This window comes from Rhinatrema bivittatum, chromosome 3 (assembly GCF_901001135.1).
Source record: "Rhinatrema bivittatum chromosome 3, aRhiBiv1.1, whole genome shotgun sequence".
In the NCBI taxonomy this organism is placed as follows: Eukaryota; Metazoa; Chordata; class Amphibia; order Gymnophiona; family Rhinatrematidae; genus Rhinatrema; species Rhinatrema bivittatum.
This window is the reverse complement of record NC_042617.1, coordinates 589899893-589924717: the sequence shown is the minus strand read 5'-3', so window position 1 is coordinate 589924717 and position 24825 is coordinate 589899893. Positions and strand designations below refer to the sequence as shown.

The 24825-nt window shown below is 46.2% G+C and overlaps 1 protein-coding gene across 5 annotated transcripts in view; it reads left to right on the top strand.

The window, feature by feature from the left end:
• The window catches only part of TFB1M (transcription factor B1, mitochondrial), a 181503-nt gene that overhangs the window by 140311 nt on the left and 16367 nt on the right, over positions 1-24825 (top strand). For 2 of the 5 annotated variants that reach the window (XM_029596706.1, XM_029596708.1), the window contains exons 7-8: positions 10852-10979; positions 14653-16192. In XM_029596706.1, the coding sequence (XP_029452566.1) occupies positions 10852-10979; positions 14653-14905 (381 nt within the window). In that variant the 3' untranslated portion in view covers positions 14906-16192. Of the gene's footprint in view, positions 1-10851; positions 10980-14652; positions 16193-24825 lie in introns of those variants that run through there. The other 3 variants (XR_003855776.1, XM_029596709.1, XM_029596710.1) reach the window with 3 other exon arrangements.

Below are 24825 nucleotides of genomic sequence, written 5' to 3'. Positions count from 1 at the left end.
CTTTAGCAAACCCATTTGATCCGGGTTGATCATTCAGGGGAGTATGGTGTTCAATCTGGTCGCAAAGGCTGCTGCTAGAATTTTTATATCTACGTTGATTAATGATATCGATCTGTAGGATCCTACCTCCAAGGGATCCTTACCCTTTTTGGGCAGTACCACTATAATCGATTGATTCATGGAAGGTGCAAGCGCTTTAACAGAAATAAGATCATTGTAAAAAGAGGACAATGAGGGAACTTTAGTATTTTATAAAATTCAGGCCCCAGACTATCTTGCCCCCCTGCTTTCCCCAAGGTTAGCCCCTGTATTACCGAGTAGATTTCACCATCCCTGATGGGAAAGCTACTTGATCAGGATATAACTTTGGCCAAGAAAAAGTCATGGAAAAAGGAAGCAGAGGTCTCAACATTTCTATCACGGTTACGGTATAGGGCACTGTAGTATTCCAAAAATCGGGCGGAAATGTCTTCTTGAGTAACCTTCTATGTGCCATCCTTGTCCTTAATCCCAGTTATAATAGATTTTTGACTGCGAGCCTGCACCAGATTAGCCAATAGTCTGCTCGGTCGGTTACCATGCTTATATAGCTGAGATTGATAGTATCTCACCGATTTGGAGACCCTTTGATGCAACAAATAATTCAAAGCTTCACGAGCATGATCTTTCTGTAGTCAAGCTGAATTGGTCATACGCAGCATATGTTGTGATTGCAGTGATTTCAACACACCAGTAAGGTGTAGAATCTCACTGTTGCGTTTTCTGTTCAATTTAGCCACATAGGCGATAATGTGATCGCTCAATACTACCTTTCCGGTTTCCCACAAGGTAGCCGACATGACATCAGAGGTGGCATTAAATTTCATGTACTCTTCCCAGCATGCAATCAGATAAGTATGGGCGCATTTGTCAAGAAAATGGAGCATGTTGGGAGCAGCCTATCTCCAAAATAACAGAAATGGGTGCATGGTCTGAAATAGAGATAGCACCAGTGGTGGCAGACAGCACTCTCGGGAAAAGATTGTTCGAGATCAATAGGTAGTTCATCCTAGAGTATGATTGGTGTGGGTGAGAATAGAAAGTAAAATCTTGTTCCCCAGGGTGCAGCAACCGCCAAGCATCTAACAAGTTCAGTTCCTGAGTTATAAAATTAACCCCCAAGTATTGGTCTTTTTTATCCTTCGATCTAGCAGGTTTACAATCAAGCCTCTTGTCTATCACCGTTTTGAAATCTCCCCCTACCACCAATTGATACCCATTTAAATCAGCTAAGAGCCCGACAAAATGGGTAAAAAATTTGTGAGAATATTCGTTGGGCGCATATACATTGCAAAACGCAAGCTTCTGCCAGTATAGCGTTCCCACAGCAATTACATAGTGCCCCTCCGGGTCTTGCCACACCCAATCTAGTTGAAAAGGCAGTTGTTTATGAATAAGAATTACCACTCCACGTTTTTGAGAGGAAAAGGAGGAGTACATGCACTGGCCCATTCATTCTCTTTTCAGTTTCGCATGCTCAGTGTTCATCAAATGGGTCTCCTGTAAAAACACTACATAAGATCCCAAGCACCGAAACATAGATAACAGCTTTCCCCTTTTTATGGGGAATGGATGCCATCCACGTTCAGTGAGGTGACTTTAACCTTCACCATTCCACACAGCAGCACGAGCATGGAGTAGTGGGGCCCAATATGGGCTCCAAAAATAGTCGAGAACTGGGGTCCCAGGGCTTCCCAGCCTAAACATCAAAACCTGTGCTATTCCGGTCTTCCCACAGCAGCTATAACACACATAAAAATCCCAACTTTGTCCCTTTCCCCCTTGTACCTTCTCAACCCCCAACAGATCACACTCATACCCAAACACACACACACACAGACACACACACACATTCTTCACACACACAACAGAACAAGTGGTATCTCCATGCTCCAAGGGGCACAAGGTCTCCCCGTGCCCAAACCAGAAATATCTGAATGCGCAGAGAGGTACCTTCCCCATGGCCCCTCTCCATCCAAACAAACCCCCCCCCCCCCTTAATATAACACTCCTGCTGAAACAGCCTGTTATACAATCTCGGCAGTCCAATATCAACGGAAACAACAACCCCCACAATCATCAATAGAAAATAGAACGGGATTGCGACAGAATTGTTAAAGAACAAAGGCGTCCCAAACATTGTAGCCCTTTGCAATAGCTGAGTGGCTCAAGTGCGGAAGTAAACACACCCATCTGAAGGAAAAATAGGAAAGAAAAAGCCATTCCGCCAGTCGTTTCTAAGCCCATGATATGACACAGCCCAACATGGGGCAGCGGTTAACTGTTGATGCGTTATCCATAGGCAGAGATGCTAAGAATGCTGCCGCTTCTTCTTTTTTAGTAAAGAAAAGCACTTTGTTATCATGGTGAATCCGCAGTTTAGCAGGATACAGTAGTGCGAATCAAATCCCTCTTTTATGGAGTTCAGAACACATAGGGGACATTTCCCTTCTTTGCGCTGCAGTGCCCGCAGAAAAATCGTTGAATAGGAGAATGCGGCTCCCCCTATATTCCACATCCTATTGTTGGTGGAATGCTCTAAGTAAGTGGGTCTTGTGGGACCAGTTAATAATGCGGGCTATCACTGGACGCGGCCTAGCAGACTTGTTACGTGGCGGGCCCACCCAATGTATGCGTTCGCAGTGCAGCTGGTCTTCAGGCATTGTTAGGCCTATATGTTCGAGGAGCCAGTGTTCAATGAAATCATAAAGTTCATCTTCCTTTAAGGATTCGGGCAAGCCTATAATCTTGATGTTGCGGCAAAATTTATTTATTTAAAGACTTTTCTGTACCGATATTAATGGGGACATCATATCGGTTTACATCAGAACTACAGTATGGAAATTACATAGAACAGGGTATTGGGGGAGGGATCACATAGGAACTAGTATTAGCAAGGAGATAAGATAGTACAAACGTGTACAAACATCTATTTTCCTGGTCCCCGAGCCTCTCCAGAAGCATTCTTTGCTGAGCGCGCAGCTCGCTTACTTGCTGCTTCGACGTCATGATCCGTGGTCAGTGAGTTGCTGTTCCGCCTGATCTAAACGCTTGGATTGCCCTTCTAGAGTGGCTTTAATATCGTCCATGGATGCCTGTATTTTAATTAGCCTTTCATCAAGGGCCGCCAACACACTATTAGAGATCTGTTGGAGCGCTTTAGTAGAAACTGCTGCCAGTGTTTTCGTATTGTCTGGTGCGGCTGCCATTTTAGGTGTGCTGCCCCATCAGTCCACTGCGCAGCGATTGTTTCTGTGGCTCATTCCCCATCGCTGCGGCTTGGGATTTTGGCCGCTTGATACTGTGGGCCACCACAGGGTACGTGTTCACGGACCGGGTCGTGAATTTGGGGCATTAGGGCATGCCAAGCAGCGAATTTATGGAGAAGGGCCATGGAGCTCTTACCCCAGGCTTCCGATTCTGTTACATCATCACCGGAAGTCCTCTACCTAAAAGGTTTTAATGATGCACAATCGACAAACCTTTTCCATTGAAATAAATCAGTAGATCTAGGGGTCATGAGTTGAAGCTTCAAGGTGGAAGACTCAGAACCAACATCAGGAAATATTTCTTCATGGAGAGGGTGGTGGATGCCTGGAATGCCCTTTTGGAGGAGGTGGTGAAGACAATAACAGTGAAAGATTTCAATGGGACATGGGATAACACGTGGATCCCTAAAGGCTAGAGGATGGAAATGAAGAAAAGAGTGCATAGGGTAACTTGCTGGTGTGGCGGTTACTACCTTTAACCAGAAAGCCTTCATATTGTTGATGCAACTCCTGCTCTCTGCTTTAACGGCAGAAGGAAAAGAGGAACGGGGGAATTAGATTCACACAACAGCCAACAAGGACATTGGATTTTACGGTCTGGGAAAACAAGCATGGGGGTAACTTGCTGAAGTGGCTGTTAATACCCTTAACCAATAAACCTGATACTTTGGATGCAACTCCAACATTGTTCTCTGCTTCAATGGCAAGAGGTAACAGGGAATTAAACTCAGACAGCAACTCACAAGGACCCTGACTTTGACGGTTTGGGAAACTAAGTAAGTGGGTGACCTGTATGGTGCCGCAGTTTCTACCATAAGCTTGCTGGGTAGACTGGATGGACCATTTGGTCCTTTTCTGCCATCATTTTTATGTTTCTGTGATCGTCTAATGGTCTAACTGACTCCCTTGCAGGCTTTTTACTTCATATGTACCTGAAAAGGTTTGTATTATGAGTTTTTGCTTCTTTTTAAATTTCCTCTTTGGTTTCCTTTTCAATGCTTTGCATCTAACTTGCCACTTCTTATGCTGTTTCCTGTTTTCTTCATTTGGATCCCTTTTCCATTTCTTGAAAGATGTGCTTTCAGCTAATATAGCCTCTTCCACCTCACCTTTTAATCATGCCGGTAGTTGTTTAGCCTTCCTTCCGCCTTTTCTAATGCATGGAATACATCTGGTCTGGTCTGGGCTTGCAAGATGGTATTTTTAAACAACGTCCATGCCTGATGTAAACTCTCAACCTTTGCAGCTGCTCCTTTCAGTTTTTTCCTAACCATTTTCCTCATTTTATCGTAGTCACCCTTTAAAGTTAAATGCTTTTACAGTAGATTTCTTTAATGTCCTCTTTCAAATTTGATAATGTTGTGATCACTATTGCCAAGTGGCTCTGTCACTGTTACCTCTTGCACTAAGAATTACTGTGTCCCACTAAGGATTAGGTCTAACATAGTTTCCTCTCTTGTTGGTTCTTGTACCAGCTGCTCCATGAAGCAGTCATTTATATTTTGTCCTTGAAAGGGACAGAGGGATGTCCTTGTGCTTGGCACAGCCAGTAATCTCATCAAGAACTAAAAGTATGAAATCCAAAACTAATTGAAAAAATACAGTAGCACTTTCTAAAATTTGGTATCTAAAGCACAAGTACACCGGTGCTGATTTTAGGACACTGGGTTTTGACATAAACATGGCCAACAGCTTTTTTACGTGGAAAGTATTCTCATGTAGGGATGTGAATCGTGTGCCCGATCGTTTTAACGATCGGGTTCGTCTGGCGAGAGAAAAAAATCTGATCGGCATGATTTTTTTTAGTAAAAAAATCGTTTTTCCGAATAGTGCGTACTAACGGAAGGTTAGTGCGCACTATAAAAAATTGTTACTTAATGGTTTAAAAGTAACATTTGAGGAAATGTTCATTAGCTAGAGGTATCGTTCTGTGTCCCCATTGGCTACCACCACCTTTTCTGAAGAGATCTGTCCTTCAAAGACCAGGGAGTGGGACTGCTTGGCCCTTCACCTCCCCCTTTCCCTTCCCTTCCCCTACTCTCTCCCATATACCAGCAGTGGGGGGGAGGAGAGGGATGTGAAGGGGAAGACACTCCCGTTAGTGCGCACTAAGACGATTAACGATTTTTTACGATAAATCGGGGGAATTTCTATTGTTTCGCACTCTTTAACGATTAATGACAATTTTAAAAATATCGGACGATAATTTAAATTGTCAAAAAATGATTCACATCCCTATTCTCATGCCACCGTAAGTGAAAGACATAGGAAATAATATGAAGTGGGAAAGAGACAACTGGACTCAGTAAAATATGTGCTTTATTATGGCCACTTTAACATCTTGTAGGTACTCTCGCAAACATCTTCTGAAGATGGTTGATCCTTGTCTTCTCTGCACCTCCATGTTCATACCCTCCCTAGGTCTATCTGTTCAACAACGTTTCAGTTAGTAACTTCAGTGTCCGAGTCCTTCCCTTCTAGGAAAACATAGAATAGGGGCTGCCACTCCTTTTAGGATTCCTTGGCCTAGCATGACCTGCTTCTGTAGCCGGTGACAAAGGATCAGGAACGCCCCTCCATGTTTCTGGACCAGCTCTTGACCTGCATTGGAGAGTCTCAGGCAACAGTTATGGCTCCAGCTAGCTCTCGAGCTCATAGCATGTTAATTAAAACAAAATAAAGAACTGGCATAAAAGAAGCAATACTAGTTTACTAAATGTTAGTGCCAAAATAGTATAGCAGTAAGTATGCCAGATGCTGTTACACTTTTCTTGTATTGGATATGTGCCAGATTCTGGTAAGGATGCGGAATAAGTGTGGGCGAAGAGAAACTAGAGAGAACCATATGTGTGTAGTACAAGGTAGGGGAAGATGAGAGGGAAAGAGAAAAAGTGCTTTGAAAATGAAAGGGGGAAGACGAGGTGAGGAGGAGGAGGAAAACCTGTAAAATTGAAAGCATGGGGGAGAGGGGGAAGGCAGTAGGAAGGAAACAAATGAGGGAGAAGTGGAAGAGAGGCTACAAGCATGGAAAATAACATTTTGTTGTTGGTGGACCCGAGGGCCAAGGCCCCGCCTTCTCGCAGAATCGCTGTGGAAGATCCAGGGCGCAGTTATTTGCTGGCAGGAGGAGAGCAGAGGTTGGTCAGCTGCATCATGCGCCTCCGCAGCTCTGAACCACACAGGACTCTGCACGGGTGATGGCCCGAGGCACCACTGCTCTCTTCAGGACCAGGAGCTTTGCCTGGAGGGCTAACATTTGGTGAATGGTAAACTCCTGCTAGCACAAGGCTCGGCGGGTTTCTGGGCCAGAGAAAGGAGCGCTGTTACTGGAGCCACTGATGATGAGGAGGGAAGCAGCGCTAGGCGGGAGCTGCCATCAGGATGTAAATTGGGAGTGGCGGGGGGTGTGTGATCGAAGGGTTGCCCATAGTTCTGCCCTGGCTCTCTCCTTCCTGCCACTGATTAGCATGGGAGGGGAAGAAATAGGGGTTGGGGGCAGGGGGGAGTGACAGGGGGTGGGGGGCAGAGCTTGATTGGCTCGGTCCGCATTCCGCAGCCCCTGGTGTTGGATGACAGTGGGAAATGGGGCGCCAGAGAAGGGGATGAATAGGGTTAAGTCCCAGTGCTCTTCAGGGGAGTCGCCCACCTGTGAGGATCCGGCAGGAGGCCTCTGGGAGAGAGTCATGAAGATAAGTAGCAGGGGCTGGGATGATAGAAAAGAGAAATGCTTTGTCACTTATGGGTTGCCATGGTAATACAGGCTCTTTTATGGGGGAGTTCAGAGAATTGCTGTTATTAGGATGATATCAAGAAAACTATTGCTGGTACAGTGCTGGAAAAACAAACCAGTGTACATATCTATCCTATTTTGTGTGCTAAATAACATTTTATAATATCCTGGAGACAGTATTGTCCTTCGATGCTGATCTAATATGTTACTTTTGGGAATAAATGCAGGGTTTTAAATTATTTATTGAAGTTACTCAGATTTTAGATTGATGCTTCTGAAAGAGGGCACATTAATTGTTGCTGCAAGAAGCTATTTGGAGCGTTGGATAAATGTGGCATCGGCCTAACGTGAAGGGATGCTGTGTTCAGTACCATGCACACAAGTATCTGTAAATATAACCCTGCAACCCAGATGTGGCATCGGCCTAACGTGAAGGGATGCTGTGTTCAGTACCACGCACACAAGTATCTGTAAATATAACCCTGCAACCCAGATGTGGCATCGGCCTAACGTGAAGGGATGCTGTGTTCAGTACCATGCACACAAGTATCTGTAAATATAACCCTGCAACCCAGATGTGGCATCGGCCTGACGTGAAGGGATGCTGTGTTCAGTACCATGCACACAAGTATCTGTAAATATAACCCTGCAACCCAGATGTGGCATCGGCCTGACGTGAAGGGATGCTGTGTTCAGTACCATGCACACAAATATCTGTAAATATAACCCTGCAACCCAGACGTGGCATCGGCCTAACGTGAAGGGATGCTGTGTTCAGTACCACGCACACAAGTATCTGTAAATATAACCCTGTAACCCAGATGTGGCATCGGCCTGACGTGAAGGGATGCTGTGTTCAGTACCATGCACACAAATATCTGTAAATATAACCCTGCAACCCAGACGTGGCATCGGCCTAACGTGAAGGGATGCTGTGTTCAGTACCACGCACACAAGTATCTGTAAATATAACCCTGCAACCCAGATGTGGCATCAGCCTAACGTGAAGGGATGCTGTGTTCAGTACCATGCACACAAGTATCTGTAAATATAACCCTGCAACCCAGATGTGGCATCGGCCTAATGTGAAGGGATGCTGTGTTCAGTACCATGCACACAAGTATCTGTAAATATAACCCTGCAACCCAGATGTGGCATCGGCCTAATGTGAAGGGATGCTGTGTTCAGTACCATGCACACAAGTATCTGTAAATATAACCCTGCAACCCAGATGTGGCATCGGCCTAACGTGAAGGGATGTTGTGTTCAGTACCATGCACACCAGTATCTGTAAATATAACCCTGCAACCCAGATGTGGCATAGGCCTAATTTGAAGGGATGCTGTGTTCAGTACCATGCACACAAGTATCTGTAAATATAACCCTGCAACCCAGACGTGGCATCGGCCTAACGTGAAGGAATGCTGTGTTCAGTACCACGCACACAAGTATCTGTAAATATAAGTCTCCAACCCAAATGTGGCATCGGCCTAACGTGAAGGGATGCTGTGTTCAGTACCATGCACACAAGTATCTGTAAATATAACCCTGCAACCCAGATGTGGCATCGGCCTGACGTGAAGGGATGCTGTGTTCAGTACCATGCACACAAATATCTGTAAATATAACCCTGCAACCCAGATGTGGCATCGGCCTGACGTGAAGGGATGCTGTGTTCAGTACCATGCACACAAATATCTGTAAATATAACCCTGCAACCCAGATGTGGCATCGGCCTGACGTGAAGGGATGCTGTGTTCAGTACCATGCACACAAGTATCTGTAAATATAACCCTGCAACCCAGATGTGGCATCGGCCTGACGTTAAGGGATGCTGTGTTCAGTACCATGCACACAAGTATCTGTAAATATAACCCTGCAACCCAGATGTGGCATCGGCCTAACGTGAAGGGATGCTGTGTTCAGTACCATGCACACAAGTATCTGTAAATATAACCCTGCAACCCAGATGTGGCATCGGCCTGACGTGAAGGGATGCTGTGTTCAGTACCACGCACACAAGTATCTGTAAATATAACCCTGCAACCCAGATGTGGCATCGGCCTGACGTGAAGGGATGCTGTGTTCAGTACCACGCACACAAGTATCTGTAAATATAACCCTGCAACCCAGATGTGGCATTGGCCTAACGTGAAGGGATGCTGTGTTCAGTACCATGCACACAAGTATCTGTAAATATAACCCTGCAACCCAGATGTGGCATCGGCCTGACGTGAAGGGATGCTGTGTTCAGTACCATGCACACAAGTATCTGTAAATATAACCCTGCAACCCAGATGTGGCATCGGCCTGACGTGAAGGGATGCTGTGTTCAGTACCATGCACACAAGTATCTGTAAATATAACCCTGCAACCCAGATGTGGCATAGGCCTAACGTGAAGGGATGCTGTGTTCAGTACCATGCACACAAGTATCTGTAAATATAAGTCTCCAACCCAAATGTGGCATCGGCCTAACGTGAAGGGATGCTGTGTTCAGTACCATGCACACAAGTATCTGTAAATATAACCCTGCAACCCAGATGTGGCATCGGCCTGACGTGAAGGGATGCTGTGTTCAGTACCATGCACACAAATATCTGTAAATATAACCCTGCAACCCAGACGTGGCATCGGCCTAACGTGAAGGAATGCTGTGTTCAGTACCATGCACACAAGTATCTGTAAATATAACCCTGCAACCCAGATGTGGCATCAGCCTAACGTGAAGGGATGCTGTGTTCAGTACCATGCACACAAGTATCTGTAAATATAACCCTGCAACCCAGATGTGGCATCGGCCTAATGTGAAGGGATGCTGTGTTCAGTACCATGCACACAAGTATCTGTAAATATAACCCTGCAACCCAGATGTGGCATCGGCCTAACGTGAAGGGATGTTGTGTTCAGTACCATGCACACCAGTATCTGTAAATATAACCCTGCAACCCAGATGTGGCATAGGCCTAATGTGAAGGGATGCTGTGTTCAGTACCATGCACACAAGTATCTGTAAATATAACCCTGCAACCCAGATGTGGCATCGGCCTAACGTGAAGGGATGCTGTGTTCAGTACCATGCACACAAGTATCTGTAAATATAACCCTGCAACCCAGATGTGGCATCGGCCTAACGTGGAGGGATGCTGTGTTCAGTACCACGCACACAAGTATCTGTAAATATAACCCTGCAACCCAGATGTGGCATAGGCCTAACGTGAAGGGATGCTGTGTTCAGTACCATGCACACAAGTATCTGTAAATATAAGTCTCCAACCCAAATGTGGCATCGGCCTAACGTGAAGGGATGCTGTGTTCAGTACCATGCACACAAGTATCTGTAAATATAACCCTGCAACCCAGATGTGGCATCGGCCTAACGTGGAGGGATGCTGTGTTCAGTACCATGCACACAAGTATCTGTAAATATAACCCTGCAACCCAGATGTGGCATCGGCCTAACGTGGAGGGATGCTGTGTTCAGTACCATGCACACAAGTATCTGTAAATATAACCCTGCAACCCAGATGTGGCATTGGCCTAACGTGAAGGGATGCTGTGTTCAGTACCATGCACACAAGTATCTGTAAATATAACCCTGCAACCCAGATGTGGCACGTGTGTGTGAGTGTAAAGACGGCTGCCTTGGAGCCAGGAACGTTTCACATCTTTAGCTCCAAGTATCTGTACTCCATTAGCATTTTCTCTTGCTTGTGAGTCTTCGGGGAGAAATCATGCTTAACGCAAAGTAAAAATAATTATTAAAGAAGAAGTTGCCTTAATGCTTGACATTGGTCATGTTTTCTTTCAAAGGTGGATGTAGGAGTGGTACATTTTACCCCGTTGATAAAACCACAAATTGAGCAGCCATTCAAACTGGTGGAGAAAGTTGTTCAAAATGTGTTCCAGTTCAGGAGAAAATATTGCCATCGAGGAGTTGCGTAAGTGTTATTTTTTATTACTATAATGTGCTGTCTGTATGGTCGTATTTGCTGTTTATGTGCTACATTGGTGCAGCAGGCAATAGTGTTGGGTTCTTGATCAAATATTTTTCATTTGTCTGCTCTTAATGTCAGACTTTTAAAATGCCTGGAGTGTAGTATTGTGTCCAGTTACGGAGGTCGTACCTCCAGAAGGATATAGACAGAGTGGAGGGGAATAAAAAAACACATGAGATGAGGCTGAAGGATCTACGGGGCCAATAGACGGAGCATACAATATTGAACTTTACCCACACTTTTAGATAAGGATTTTAGTGTGCATGAAAATGAGTGTTCCTTCATGTAAATCACATTAATGAAAGCATTAGCTATTACTCCCCATGCTCTAAAGTCTTGAAGACTTAGCTCATGTTTTTCTTAATGCTGGAAATGTGAGTCCTAGGTTAGAGGTAGAGTAAAGCTTCTAGGGTGGTGCTCTGCCAGCATGACCCTAGGCCTGGAGGTCCTGGACTCGGATCCTTCTACCCAAGAACCCAAGGTCTCAGACCCTGCTAGCACAGTATCATGAACTAGCACTATTCCCTGAAACGTGAGCTAACGCTTATTTAATCTCTGACTTAAAAAAAAAAAAACCAAGTGAGCTAAGCACTGAGGTCCCCAACTCCAGGACTTGTGGGCCGGAAGAAGCCTTCTACCTAGCAAATTACTGCCCTCACCCCCTCCCACCACACACATTGCTGTCACTCGTCTCCTGCATTTATTACTTCTTGTTCCCATTTTGTCCAGAGATGATGAACTATTGCCCAGTAAGTGACAGGAGTGTGGATGACTAAAAACTGCATTTGATGTTGGTGGAGAAGCAGACGGAGCTCTAAGCAGAAGCTGCTGAAGCCGTCAGTGCTCTCTAGCAGCCCCTGTCCATGACTTTTTCAAACCACAGAGAAAAATCGGAATTAGAGCTTCTAGTGTTTGGACTCTTAATATGCCTGAGAGCTTCTCCTATAATAGGGAGGAGTTAAATAACTTTTTGCTAAACTGACAACTTAAAGCAGACAGAAAAATAGTTTTAGGGTGATGTGAAAATCATTCAGCATATTCTTCTCTATAAAAAGCTTAGCCCCCTGATTCCCTTTAGGATTATGGTCACCTTTCTCCCCCTCCTGCCTTCGTTCCTGCTTGCTAGGGCGGGGATAGTGGACAGGAGAGAGTTCAGCCTGCTAATTAAAGATGGCAATGTCTTCATAAGATTATGCTGGCCACTCACCTTGTTAAATTGTTGTGATCCCTGAAGACCCTGCCACTTCCCTCTCGGGCTGAATCCATTTATTTGTAAATTGTGTACCAGTCAGCAAGTGGCACAATGCCAGGGAGTAACAATAAACTAACCAGCCAGGAACCCGCGAGGCTTGTAGCCCTGAGTTAGCAGTTTATACTCCAGTCACAGATCTTTGGGATAAAAGGTGGTGCTAGCTAAGAGAGCCTTGAGCGCCGTGCCCGGCGCTGCGCTCTTGCTGACATGCATCGTGAATGCCAGGAGCCACCCCTCCTACCAGCCCATCTGACCCCGCAATCCTGTAAAATGACTCCATCCTCTTGCATGCTTTGCATGTATTCTGGATCAGTGTTTTTTCTAATAAGTCTTTCACGCCATCGCTCCCGGGTCCCAAAGGCTTGGAGTCAGTACCCTGAAATGAGATGGGTGATTTTGTCAGGTGCTTTGCTCTAACTGTGATGTTTCTTTGCAGTATCACTGACACCAGTCTTTGCAGGAGCGCCTTGAGTGACAGGCACTGAGCTGTATTATCCGAATACCAGACCAGCCTTTTACTGGTCGGCACAGAAAATAACTCTGGGAAAGCAATGTCCCGGCTCGAACCAGAAAAGCGGTAACAGCATCACTTTGTACTCCGTGCCCAGCACTGATTGTGAAAGGACGGGCTAAACAATATTCAAAAGCCACTTAGGTAGATAACTGAAAAGTCAAATGTCTGAATGGCTTAACCGTGGTACCGAGTGCCTTACCCGGCTGAATTCTAGCTGGAAATTCACCAGATATGTCGGGGGCGTTCTAGGCAGGAGTGGAGTTAGCCGGCTAACTCTGACTGCGCTAGGGCAGGCTTCAAGCTATCCCGACTCGTCTGGCCCTATAACTTTAAACTTAACTGGATATATTCAAAACAAAGAATGTATCCGGTTAAGTTAGGAATCCTGGGGGGAAAAAAACCCATTGCAGCCTGTCCCCTGCCTCCCTATGGTGTCGAACTAGCCACCCTCCCCCCAAAACGGCCCATTTAATGTAAAAAAAAAAAAAAAAAGTTCCTCTCCCCTATTCCCTGCTCTGACTTCCCCTTATACCTCAAAAATGTAAACTTCGCAGCCTCTATATTCCCCCCTAACGCGCACCCTAACCCTTCCCCACCGCACTACCCCATACCTTGATTTCAAGTTGCTTTCCCGGATCGCAGTGGCCTCCTCCTGTGATCCGGGGCCAGCGCTTCCGTGGGCGGTGCTAGGCTACTGGGCTGGGAGTGCTTCCATCGTATGATTAAGGTTATCACATAACCTTACGTATATCCCACTGAAGATGCTTGCTTCCTTCCCGTGTCATTCCCGGCTTCTTAAAATTCGCGTTGCTAGCGGGCGGTCCACACGTGCACGTATGTGGCCTTTTAACCCTTGTGTGGCAAGAAAATATCTACTCTGCGGAGTTGTAACTCAGGTTTGGAAAGGTGAGTATTTACAGCCGAATACAGCATCAAAAATAACAGCTTGTTGGAAGTACATTGCTTGTTGGAGACAGTTTATAATATTATAGGAATAAGGGAACATAGTCTCACCTTTGCATCCCAGCTAATGGATAGGCAAACAGTCACAGACACCTGCCAGAATGAAACACTCATTAGGTCATTGCTGAAATATAGTTTAATAGGGTGAGAGGCTCGTGCTACGGATCAGATATGCAGCCCCTTTCTCCCTCCGGACCTCACCGTTTCATACACTTTAACAAAACTGTTACAAATCATTTCTAGATTTCAGAGACCAGATTGGGTTTATATGATCATTCCTTCACCGGTACCAGTTAGCCCTAGAGAAGGACTCCCTTTATGAAGAGGTTAGGGCTCGTCACCTTGGCGAAGAGATGACTGAGACGGAATAGAACAGAGGTTTATAAAACGAGAGTGGTGTGGAAGAGATTCATAGGAAATGTACCACTCACATTTCTATACCACTCACATTTTCATTAGCGTGCCTTGCTGTAAACCGTTGTGATGGTTATCTAACTTAACGACGGTATAGAAGAGTTTTTACATAAATAAATAGTTATTTACGGTCTCAGATAGTACCAAGGACTAGGGAACACTGCAGGAAAGTGGCAGCAGATTTAAAATAAATGTAAGAGAGTAATATTTCACTCAGCACACAATTAGGCTGAGGAATCTGTTTCCTGATGAAGGTTAATCGTGTAGCTGGGGTTCGGATGATTGGAGGCCGGGTCCATTGGTAGAGTTGGGGGATGGCTGCCTGATCTGGGCGTGAGTGGCTTGGACTAGGTCTTGATCTGCTGGACATTTCCAAGCGACCTGGACGCTGGTGTTGCTGGCCCATTGCTGTGAGCAGAAGGTAGCACCTTTAATTGGATATTAAAGCACTGCATTTACTCTTCCTCCTTTAGGAACTTGTTTCCGGAAGCCGAGCGCTTGAAGCGTACTGAACGAATGCTTATGCTGGCAGATGTGGACCCAACGCTGCGCCCATACGAGCTTTCCATCTCACACTTCAAAAGCTTGTGCGACGTGTACAGAGGATTCTGCGAGGAAGACCCCATGCTTTTTCCTTACAACTTCCGAGAAGAGCTGAGGCTGAAAAAGATGAGCGGTGCGAAAGAAAGTTACGTAGAAGAAGAGGAGGAGGAGAGGATACAGTGACTAATAATCATCATTTCATTACGTTTAAGCTACATGGACATGAGCGGGAGTCCTGCATAGAAGAAGAGGAGGAGGAGAGGATACAGTGACTAATAATCATCATTTCATTACGTTTAGGCTACATGGACATGAGCGGGAGTCCTGCATAGAAGAAGAGGAGGAGGAGAGGATACAGTGACTAATAATCATCATTTCATTACGTTTAGGCTACATGAGCGGGAGTTCTGCATAGAAGAAGAGGAGGAGGAGAGGATACAGTGACTAATAATCATCATTTCATTACGTTTAAGCTACATGGACATGAGCGGGAGTCCTGCTGTGCGAGCAGGTTCACATTTTGGCAGTGGCTGAAATCTACGGGTACTTTCTGATGTGCTTGGCAGGTAGTGGGTGACTGATGCACATTATAAGCCAAGCCAGCTAATACAATCATATGTTTATTTTTTAGACTTCTTTGTATGCGGTAATGCTGAAAAGATTTGAATTGACCCCTTATCATAGGGTGCAGAATCTTAGTGCATGAAAAGATTACCGTGCACCTTCCATGAGTTCTGCTGGAGAGTACAAGATTTTCTGATTTACTAAAGGCCCTGGTGCTTCTTTCCACAATTTAAAAATAGACAAGAATGAATCTGTTGCAGTACAAACCTACCAAGTTTAATTGACATGCACTGTCCGCATAGGGAAAATATCACATTCTAAGGACTGCTTTAATTTTACAGATTCAGGATACGCAGTTTCCTGTGCCTCGCCTCCGTAGGATACAAGTGTATCTCACATTATATCCAGCAGTGTCCTCTCATTCCCTACAGCTTCAGCAGGTGATGAAACCTGGGCCGCAGGTGCACATGTGGCTTTTCAGCGTGGAGCCGTGGGTGTGCTGCGCAGTTTCTGACGCGCGTTGTACTTCTCGCTTCCGTATGCTTCAGACGGCTGTTTATGAGTACAACCACCACCCTCAAGTAGAGATGTCTGCTGTGTCCATGGGCTTTGTGGGCACGACTGTTACTGCACAGCGGTTTGTGCTGACAGCCACGCATGTGTGTGTGTGTGGGGGGGGGGGATAGTGCAGGGCATTTAAAAATCCCCTCCCACCCCCTCCTCAGGAATACCCCTCTTTAACTTGGCTATGGAAGACTTTCAGGCAGACCCTTTTACCTGCATAAACCCATCTTCACCAGGGTAAGTAGCTTTGCAAATTGCCCTCTTAAGATGATGATATTGATTAAAAAAAAAAAAAAAAGCTAAATAAGCTTTAAAAATCCTAGTTAATAGAAATATCCGTTATAGGCAGGAAGGTAACATTTTTAATTGCTCATCAGGCCAGTTGTAAATGTGTTGGTGGGGGCCCCAGTAATCCACAACTAAATTGCAGGACGTTACAATTCATGAAGCTTCTTGGTGCAGGGTGGTAGAGGTTTTAGAAAGGCCCTGCCTCCATTTTCCAGGGGCTCTGTAAGCCCTATCAGGGGACTCTCTCTCCCCCTACCCAGCCTTGAGGGGCTGTGGGTGGTGGGCGGCAGTGAGGCTGCAGTTTTATGATGATAATAATAATAATAATAAGAGCATCCCCTGCCTGAGTGGGCCGTTACGACAATGCCTTGGCTGCCTCTCCCTGGGGAGCAGGGGGCAGGCATCAAGACCTGTCCGGTTAGCTTTTGAAAAAGTCACCATGCTGCGAAGGTATATTTGGAGCCCTACTGTGTTATCCCACCCTGCCCGGGAAACCAGGCGTCCTCAGCGGTTGCTGCACTAGTTTATAATTGACACATGCCAATTATTTTACTTGTCCACCTTGTGTGATTGAAACACGGCACAGCTTTTGTCTCGTACGTCACTTCACAGTCCATACGTAGGTGCGCTTGCACTTGCTCTGTGTGACGGTCCCTGTTTATGTCAGGTCTACACCAGGCATTTTAAAACCTACACCTACCCTTTTTAATAAGGGGGTGGGGGTCATTTTCAAAGCGGTTACTCCTGTAAAGGTAGCATATATATAGCTGCCATCTACCAACGCCCGTGTACCTGTGTAAAACCCCTATGGAGTGAATCTTTAAAGGCGTTACACCCACAAAAGTAGCAATTTTTAAAAGCTTATTTACGCAAACAAATCCTTTTGAAAATGACCACCTAACAGGTACATTTTAAAAGGAGCGCGCCTGTGCCCAGAAATGCACGTATTGGGCGTACGCTTAATTTTATATCCTGCGTGGAAGTACACGTGCATCATTTAAAACATCCCCGCTGTGCGTACAGGTGCACCTTTACCTGGGGGGAGGGAGAGAGTCAGTCTGACCCTCTCTATATCTCCCACTGTAAGAGGGGCACGTTCAGCTCAGGGGGGAGGGGTGTTACAGGGTCTGCCTAGGGCAGAAGGGTCTGTACACCCCAGTAACACCACCCCCCCAAACCCACCCTGAGCTGAACGTGCCCCTCTTACAGTGGGAGACATAGAGAGGGTCAGCTTGACTCCCTCTCCCCCTCCCCGTGTGGGTTTTTAAAATCTACCTGTGATGTTTCAGATTCCCCTCTGGTTCCTGCTTTAGTTTCTGGAGCGTTACTTGGTAGCCACTAACCAGAGTAGTGTTTCCAAATCCTGTCTTACAGGTACAATTAATTGCTCTGGTTTCCTTTTTTTTTTGATAGCCACAGTTAAGAGAGAAATTTGCACGCACTGGGTCTCATGTTTATTGATTGCGGTTTCCTGAAAATCAGACCAGTTTTCTCCAGGGCAGGGTTGAAAAACAATGAATTACAAAATATTCTTTTAAATTTCCATATCCGTGTATTAAAAAAAGGAGACACCAATAAATTAAAAAAAAAGATTGCCTATTTTGGTTGGAATCTCTTGCCTCCTTTCACAAGGCTTTTATAGCTGAAGCGTAATAAAATTAAGGCAGAAGTGGGGTTGCATCAGTTTCTACAGCTGCACTGACTCATGATGCAGTGGGGATGCCCCTGGTTTGATATGCAGATTAAATTGGCGGGGGCAGCTACATCGGCAACGTTCACAGCCCCTTGGAGGGGAGGGCGTCATGGCCATTGTAGAGGGTGACAGCTGCTGGTCAAGGTTAAAGCCCAGAATACAGGGCTGGTGTTTGGGTCCCGGCCTCAGGACCCTTGCTGCATGCACTAGACCAGGAACAGGGGGGGGGGGGGGGGGCAATCCTAGGGAATGAAAGCTTATGGGGCCATTTCATAGCTCTGGTTCCAGTGGATCTGGAAGAAAAAGAAGGAATTACTGGCCCAAAAATGAAACGGCAGATAAAGATCAATTGGTCTATCCAGCCTTTTTAGTTGTCCTTCTGTCTGGTGCTTTATCGTTTTGGGTACGAGAAACATGGAAGGTGATGACAGATAAAGACCATGTGACCAACCCACATCTCGTGCTCAGCTTCATAGTCCCCTCCTCTCCCTCAGAGATCCCCCTGTACCTGTCGCATGCTTTCTTGAATTCATACACTGTCCCAGTCTCCACTGTTTCCATGCATCAAACATCCGTTCTATAAAGAAACATTTACTTAGATTATTACTGTTTACATCCTTTCACCCTTGTTCTAGAGCAGCGATTCGCAACCAGTGTGCCACTATCTTCCTCCCCTTGCAGGGTCAGCAAGAGTCACATTTAAGCATACGTCATCTGCTGCCGCGAGGCCAGTCTTACAGTTCTTATTGTGAGGTCAGCAGGAGATGACGTTGCTTAAATATTTTTATTTATTTATGTATTTATTTAAAATGTTTGTATACCAACGTTCGTTATGCAAACATCACATCGGTTTCCATGTAACATAAAACTGGCCAACAGGGCTTTACATTGAAACTGATTAAAGAACTGGGGAGTGGTAAGAGGGGGGAAACATGAAGGGAAATTATTGTACAAGAAAATATAAGCTAGGTGAAATGATTATAAGCGTGGGAGCATGATTATATATAGGCAGTAAAATTATATACAGAAATTATATACAAGTAAATTTTTTACAATGAGGATGATTTGGGTAAGGGGTAGGGGGGAGGGGTTTGGGGAGGAGGAGTGTAGGTGTGAAGGGCAGGGGGTTCAGGTGTAGGCTCGTGCGAAAAGCCACGTCTTGAGGTTTTGTCTGAATTTTTTGGGGCAGGTTTCGTGGCGTAGAAAGGTGGGGATAGAGTTCCATAAGGAGGGTCCAGCTAGGGAGAGCGCACGTTGTTTGGTGGTTGTTAGGTGGTAGAGTTTGGGGGAAGGAGTGTGGATATTTGCTGTGTAGGGTGTTCTGGTGGGTCTGGAGAGGAGACGGATGTGTAGACTGTCAGAGAACCATAGCATGTCAGGGTTGTGAACGGCTTTGTGTATGAGGGTGAGGGTTTTAAACTGGATTCTGGCAGTGATGGGAAGCCAATGAAGTTGTTTGAGGACAGGTGTGATGTGTTCTTTTCTGCGGGAGCCGGTTAAAATACGTGCAGCTGCGTTTTGCAGTAGTTGGAGGGGGGGCAAGGCTGTTTTTCGGGAGACCTAGGAGCAACGAATTTGAGTAGTCTAGGGTATTTTTGCATGCTGAATTGGGGGTCGAGTGTGACACCTAGGTTCCTAACGGTTTGGGAGAAAGTGTGAGGGGTGGGGGGAGCATTGGTTGCAGGTGTAGGTAATGAATTGATGGACTGTGGGGATCTGATCATAAGTTCTGTTTTGGTGGGGTTTAGGGCTAGGTTGAGCTGAGTGAGGAGAGAGTTAATGGATGTAAGGGCGCTGTCCCATCTTTGTAGGGCATTGTTGATGGAATCGGAGATAGGTATAAGGATCTGTACGTCGTCTGCGTAGACGAAGTGTGGTAGACTGAGATTTGAAACTCCTACTGCTGCCCACCCAAAACACAGAGTTTGGGGGGAGGGTTGCATTGATCCTCCAGGCCACTACTGGAGTCCATCCTGTTGGCCAAGGAAAAGAAAAAGGCCTAATGGCTGCCAGCAGATCCCATCCTGCTGATGGCGGAAGAAAAGAGAGGACTGGCAACCACCAGTAGAGCCATCCCGCTGGCAGCTGAAGGAAACACAGAGGCCTGGTGGCTGTTAGTGGAGCCATCCCGCTGGCAGCTGAAGGAAACACAGAGGCCTGGTGGCTGTTAGTGGAGCCATCCCGCTGGCAGCTGAAGGAAACACAGAGGCCTGGTGGCTGTTAGTGGAGCCATCCCGCTGGCAGCTGAAGGAAAGAGGAGAGGCCTTGGTGGCTGTTAGTGGAGCCCATCCCGTTGGCAGCTGAAAGAAAGAGGAGAGGCCTGGTGGCTGTTAGTGGAGCCCATCTTGCTGGCAGCTGAAGGAAAGAGGAGAGGCCTTGGTGGCTGTTAGTGGAGCCCATCTTGCTGGCAGCTGAAGGAAAGAGGAGAGGCCCTGGTGGCTGTTAGTGGAGCCCATCCCGCTGGCAGCTGAAGGAAACACAGAGGCCCTGGTGGCTATTAGTGGATCCATCCCCCTGGCAGCTGAAGGAAAGAGGAGAGGCCTGGTGGCTGTTAGTGGAGCCCATCCCGCTGGCAGCTGAAGGAAAGAGGAGAAGCCTTGGTGGCTGTTAGTGGAGCCCATCCCGTTGGCAGCTGAAAGAAAGAGGAGAGGCCTGGTGGCTGTTAGTGGAGCCCATCTTGCTGGCAGCTGAAGGAAAGAGGAGAGGCCTTGGTGGCTGTTAGTGGAGCCCATCTTGCTGGCAGCTGAAGGAAAGAGGAGAGGCCCTGGTGGCTGTTAGTGGAGCCCATCCCGCTGGCAGCTGAAGGAAACACAGAGGCCCTGGTGGCTGTTAGTGGAGCCCATCTTGCTGGCAGCTGAAGGAAAGAGGAGAGGCCCTGGTGGCTATTAGTGGATCCATCCCCCTGGCAGCTGAAGGAAAGAGGAGAGGCCTGGTGGCTGTTAGTGGAGCCCATCCCGCTGGCAGCTGAAGGAAAGAGGAGAGGCCTGGTGGCTGTTAGTAGAGCCCATCTTGCTGGTGGCCGAAGAAAACACAGAGGCTCTGGTGGCTGTTAGTGGAGCCCATCCCGCTGGCAGCTGAAGGAAACACAGAGGCCCTGGTGGCGGTTAGTGGAGCCCATCTTGCTGGTGGCCGAAGAAGAGTCTCTGAACAGATGGAGGAGGCCCTCAGTGTGTGATTATGAGAGAGGGGGTGTGTGAACATGGAGAGAGCAGGTGTGTGTGAAAATGAGGCCAAGAGCAGGGGTGTGTGTGTCTGATTGAGGGGAAAGCAAGTGTGTAAGAGGAGCAAGTTTGAGAGCAAAAATCCTCTCTTGCTTTTGCATGACAATCTCAGGGTGCCTGGAAATCAAAAGCTGCCAGCTATGTAAGCAGGTGATAGGTTTTTTTTAATCCTTAATAGTTTTCCTTATTTGGTCTTTGTGTCAGCTGTATTGAAATATTTATTGGTGTCTGGAAATATTTTTATAAGTTGAATTATTGGATGTTAAAGTCATCAGCTGTTTTGCAATATTTGTTCTTTTTATTAGCCTGGTTTTACATTGATTTTTTTTTATGAGGAATGCAGATTCCTTTTTGTTGTTGCACTGCATACAGAGTCCGGCTTGTTCCCATTCCAGTTCAGTTTTAGTCTGCACGTTTCTATTTATACTTTAGGGTGTTAGGTGAAGGTCTGTCAATGCTCTGCACGTGTGACCGAGATGAGGTTATGCTACAAGCATGGAGGTTGTGTGTAGGGATCTCCAGCAGTCTGGTTTGTTCTGTTTTCCTAATTGGAGGTGTATTGGTGTTTTAGTGCCTTGTTACCTTTTCATTAGTAGGGTTGTTACTGTTTGAATACTGGCAATTAGTGCTGTTCTGGTAGGAGAGGTCTGCTATACTGTAATTGTATTTCATTTATTCATGGCTTTCTGAGGGCCAAGCCCACCCTCAGTACATATTACAATAGGCTTAAGACCATGTGGGATTTTTATTTTTTTTGCAGGGTTTTCTGTATAACCCCACCCATCATTGTTAGCAGGAATTTCCTGACCCATAGGCACATTACAAAAGCTTGTACAAAGATTTATGTAACTTCTATTACTGAGTCTCCATGGCATGCAAATGTATCTCATGCATATTCATTGTGGATATCCTGAAAACCTGACTGGCTGTTGGGCCCCCAGGACAGGGTTGGGAACCACTGCTATAAGGGATGATGACAATGTTCTAGTTCAGGAGTTGCCAACTCCAGTCCTCAAGAGCCACAAACAGGCCAGGGTTTCAGGATAGCCCCAATGAATATGCACGAGACAGATTTCCATACAATGGAGGGTAGTGCATGCAAATTTCTCTCATGCTTATTCATTAGGGATATCTTGAAAATCTGGTTTTCATAGAGTGTAGACAGATGGACTCTGGCCCAGTGGGTTTATGTTCCCTTTCCAGCAGATCAGAGCAAGCTAACATCACAGTATACATAACCCTGCAGTGACCCCAGCCTGCCAGTGTTCTCCATCTCCAGCAGAGGGTGGACGTGCATCTCCCTATGGGGATTGCTTTGAGCTTTTTGAAAGGAGAAGTTTGAAATTCTAAATTCAGGAAAAGAAAGCCCCGCTCTCCTGTGGTGATACCTAAAGGTCCCTCCTATATTTGAGAATTCCTGAGGCGATTTCCGTGGTCCCTCAGAGGTGTGCCTTGGTCCGGTAGCTGGGTTTCCCAGCTTGGACTTAGCTGTTAGCTTAGCTGAAAGGCAGCAGCTGCAGGAGGCCGAGCACAGCAGTGACAGCAGTTGCCCTCTCCCTCCGCAGCCGGAGACCATCTGAGCTGCAGTAAAGGTTTAAAAAAATTTTTTTAAAAAGTTTTCCCTAAATCAGAGACAGTTAGAGGAGTTTCAGAACTTCCTCCAGTCTCAGTTCCGAAGTTCGTTCCCGCTCCCATTAGGGTTGGGGAACTGGGCAGCCTGGAGGGTTGAGAGGCCCACACTTAGGCTTTTTTCTTGCATGCTGTGTGGTAGGCCGCAGCGGCCATTTGTGCCCGCTGTTGTGCATGTTCTGTGCATGTGTGTGCACTGTCGGCTCTGTGCACACATGCGCTTGTTTTTTGGGCACGCTTTCTACACGCACAAACGTTTTTACATGCTTAACTTGGCTCGTGCATGTGACTTACCGTGCTTTCTTCTAGAAGCCTTTTTTTGGGGCGTATTTCATTTTTGAGCGTGAGCCGTTCTGACGTACGTTTGCTGCAGCGATGGCACCAGTAAGTAAGAAGCCTAAATGTGTGCCAGTTTGTGTTGCCTGTCATATGAGGGCTTCTCAGCCTGAGCTGGCTTCTAACCTGTGTCAGCGCTGCTCAGACACTCAGGGAGAGTTGTCTTCCTCGGATTTTGCTAAGCCTGGATCCTCTCATTCTGATGATGGGTTCGTCATGGCCTTGAATGGGGGGATGCCAGATCTTGGTTCTCCTTTGACTGGATCCTCCACTGGTGAGGACCTTTTTATGGGATCAGCTACAGTAACTTCTGGGCTTGGCCTGGACCCTGCTGCTTTTTCTTGGATGGAATTTTTTTTTACAAGGATTAAAAGCCACCGGTTTCCCCCTCAGCCGGTGGCTCCTCCCTCTTCCAGTCCTATGCTCAAGCACCGGGACTCGCATCGGTTCCCTGCGGGTGTTTCTGACAGGAATCCGGATGGCACTGATGAGGTTGATGCTGATTCCCTGGAAGATGGAGAAAGCGTTTGTGTTTGAATCGGATGGGAATTTGAAGGTAAGTCTCTGACAGATCCAAGGAGGTCAGAAATTCCCCCAACTACACTGCAATTATTACAGTGTAAGGTTTCCATTTGAAAATGAATGCCCTTCCAGTGACGGTTGACCCTCTTGAGATCCAAATTGGGATGAAAGGAGCCTTCTTTCTTGGGTACAACAAAATAAATGGAATATCACCCCATACTTTCTTCAGACGTGGGCACCGGAAGCACAGCCCCTCAGTCTGAGAAGCCTTTGAAGCATAAAAATGCCACTGCCTGCTTCTTCTGTAGGGAGTGGCAAGGGCCCATAATATCACAAAAAGGATACAGAGAAGAAGCAAACGGACCAAAGTTTTGCAGTTCAAAAACACAGTTACTACCCCCAAACCAAATTAGCCTACTTCACTTTCAATGATATCCAGCATAGTTCTCTGCTTCAAAGGCAGGGGGAATGATGAAAAGATGATTTATATTCGGACAACAACCAACAAGGATTGAGTTGCACAGGCTGCATAAACATGCATGGGAGTAGCTTGCTATGGCAGCGGTTACTACCCCTAAACAATTAGCTAGATACTTCACTTAGATGCAGCTCCAGCACTGCTAACTACATCGATGGCGGGGGTGGAAGGGAAATAGAACAAAAAGTCACTTACAAGGGACAAGAGAAAAAGATAAATATGGGGGGGGGGGGGGGGGGGGGGGGAATGAAAGCTTGCTGGGCAGACTGGATGGACCGTTTGGTCTTCTGCCGTCATTTCTATGTTTCTATTATGGTGGTGGTAATGGCGGCCTTCTGAAAAGAATGAATCCTGGTGCACCCATATTTGGACGACTGGCTGATTTGAGCCAAGTCTCAGGAAGAGAGCCATCTGGTGACAGGAGCTTGGTTGGGTGGTGAACCTGACCAAGACCAATCTTCAATCATCCCAGTCATTGGAGTATCTAGGGGTCTGATTTGACACAGGACAGGACAGAGTTTTCCTACTGGACGTTGGATCCAGAGATTTATTGATTGATTTATTTATTTGATTGATTGATTGATTGATTGGCTTTTATATACCGGAGTTCATGCACTAGTGCATACCAATTCGGTTTACACAGAACAAGGAACAGAAAATTACATCAAACAGATTGAACAATTAAACAAATATACAATTACATCAATTACATTACATTGATGTAATTGTATTTTTTTGTACTTGAGATTGTACTTGAGATTGATGTCTCAAGTGCGACAGTTGATAAACACCATACGCCCGATGGTGA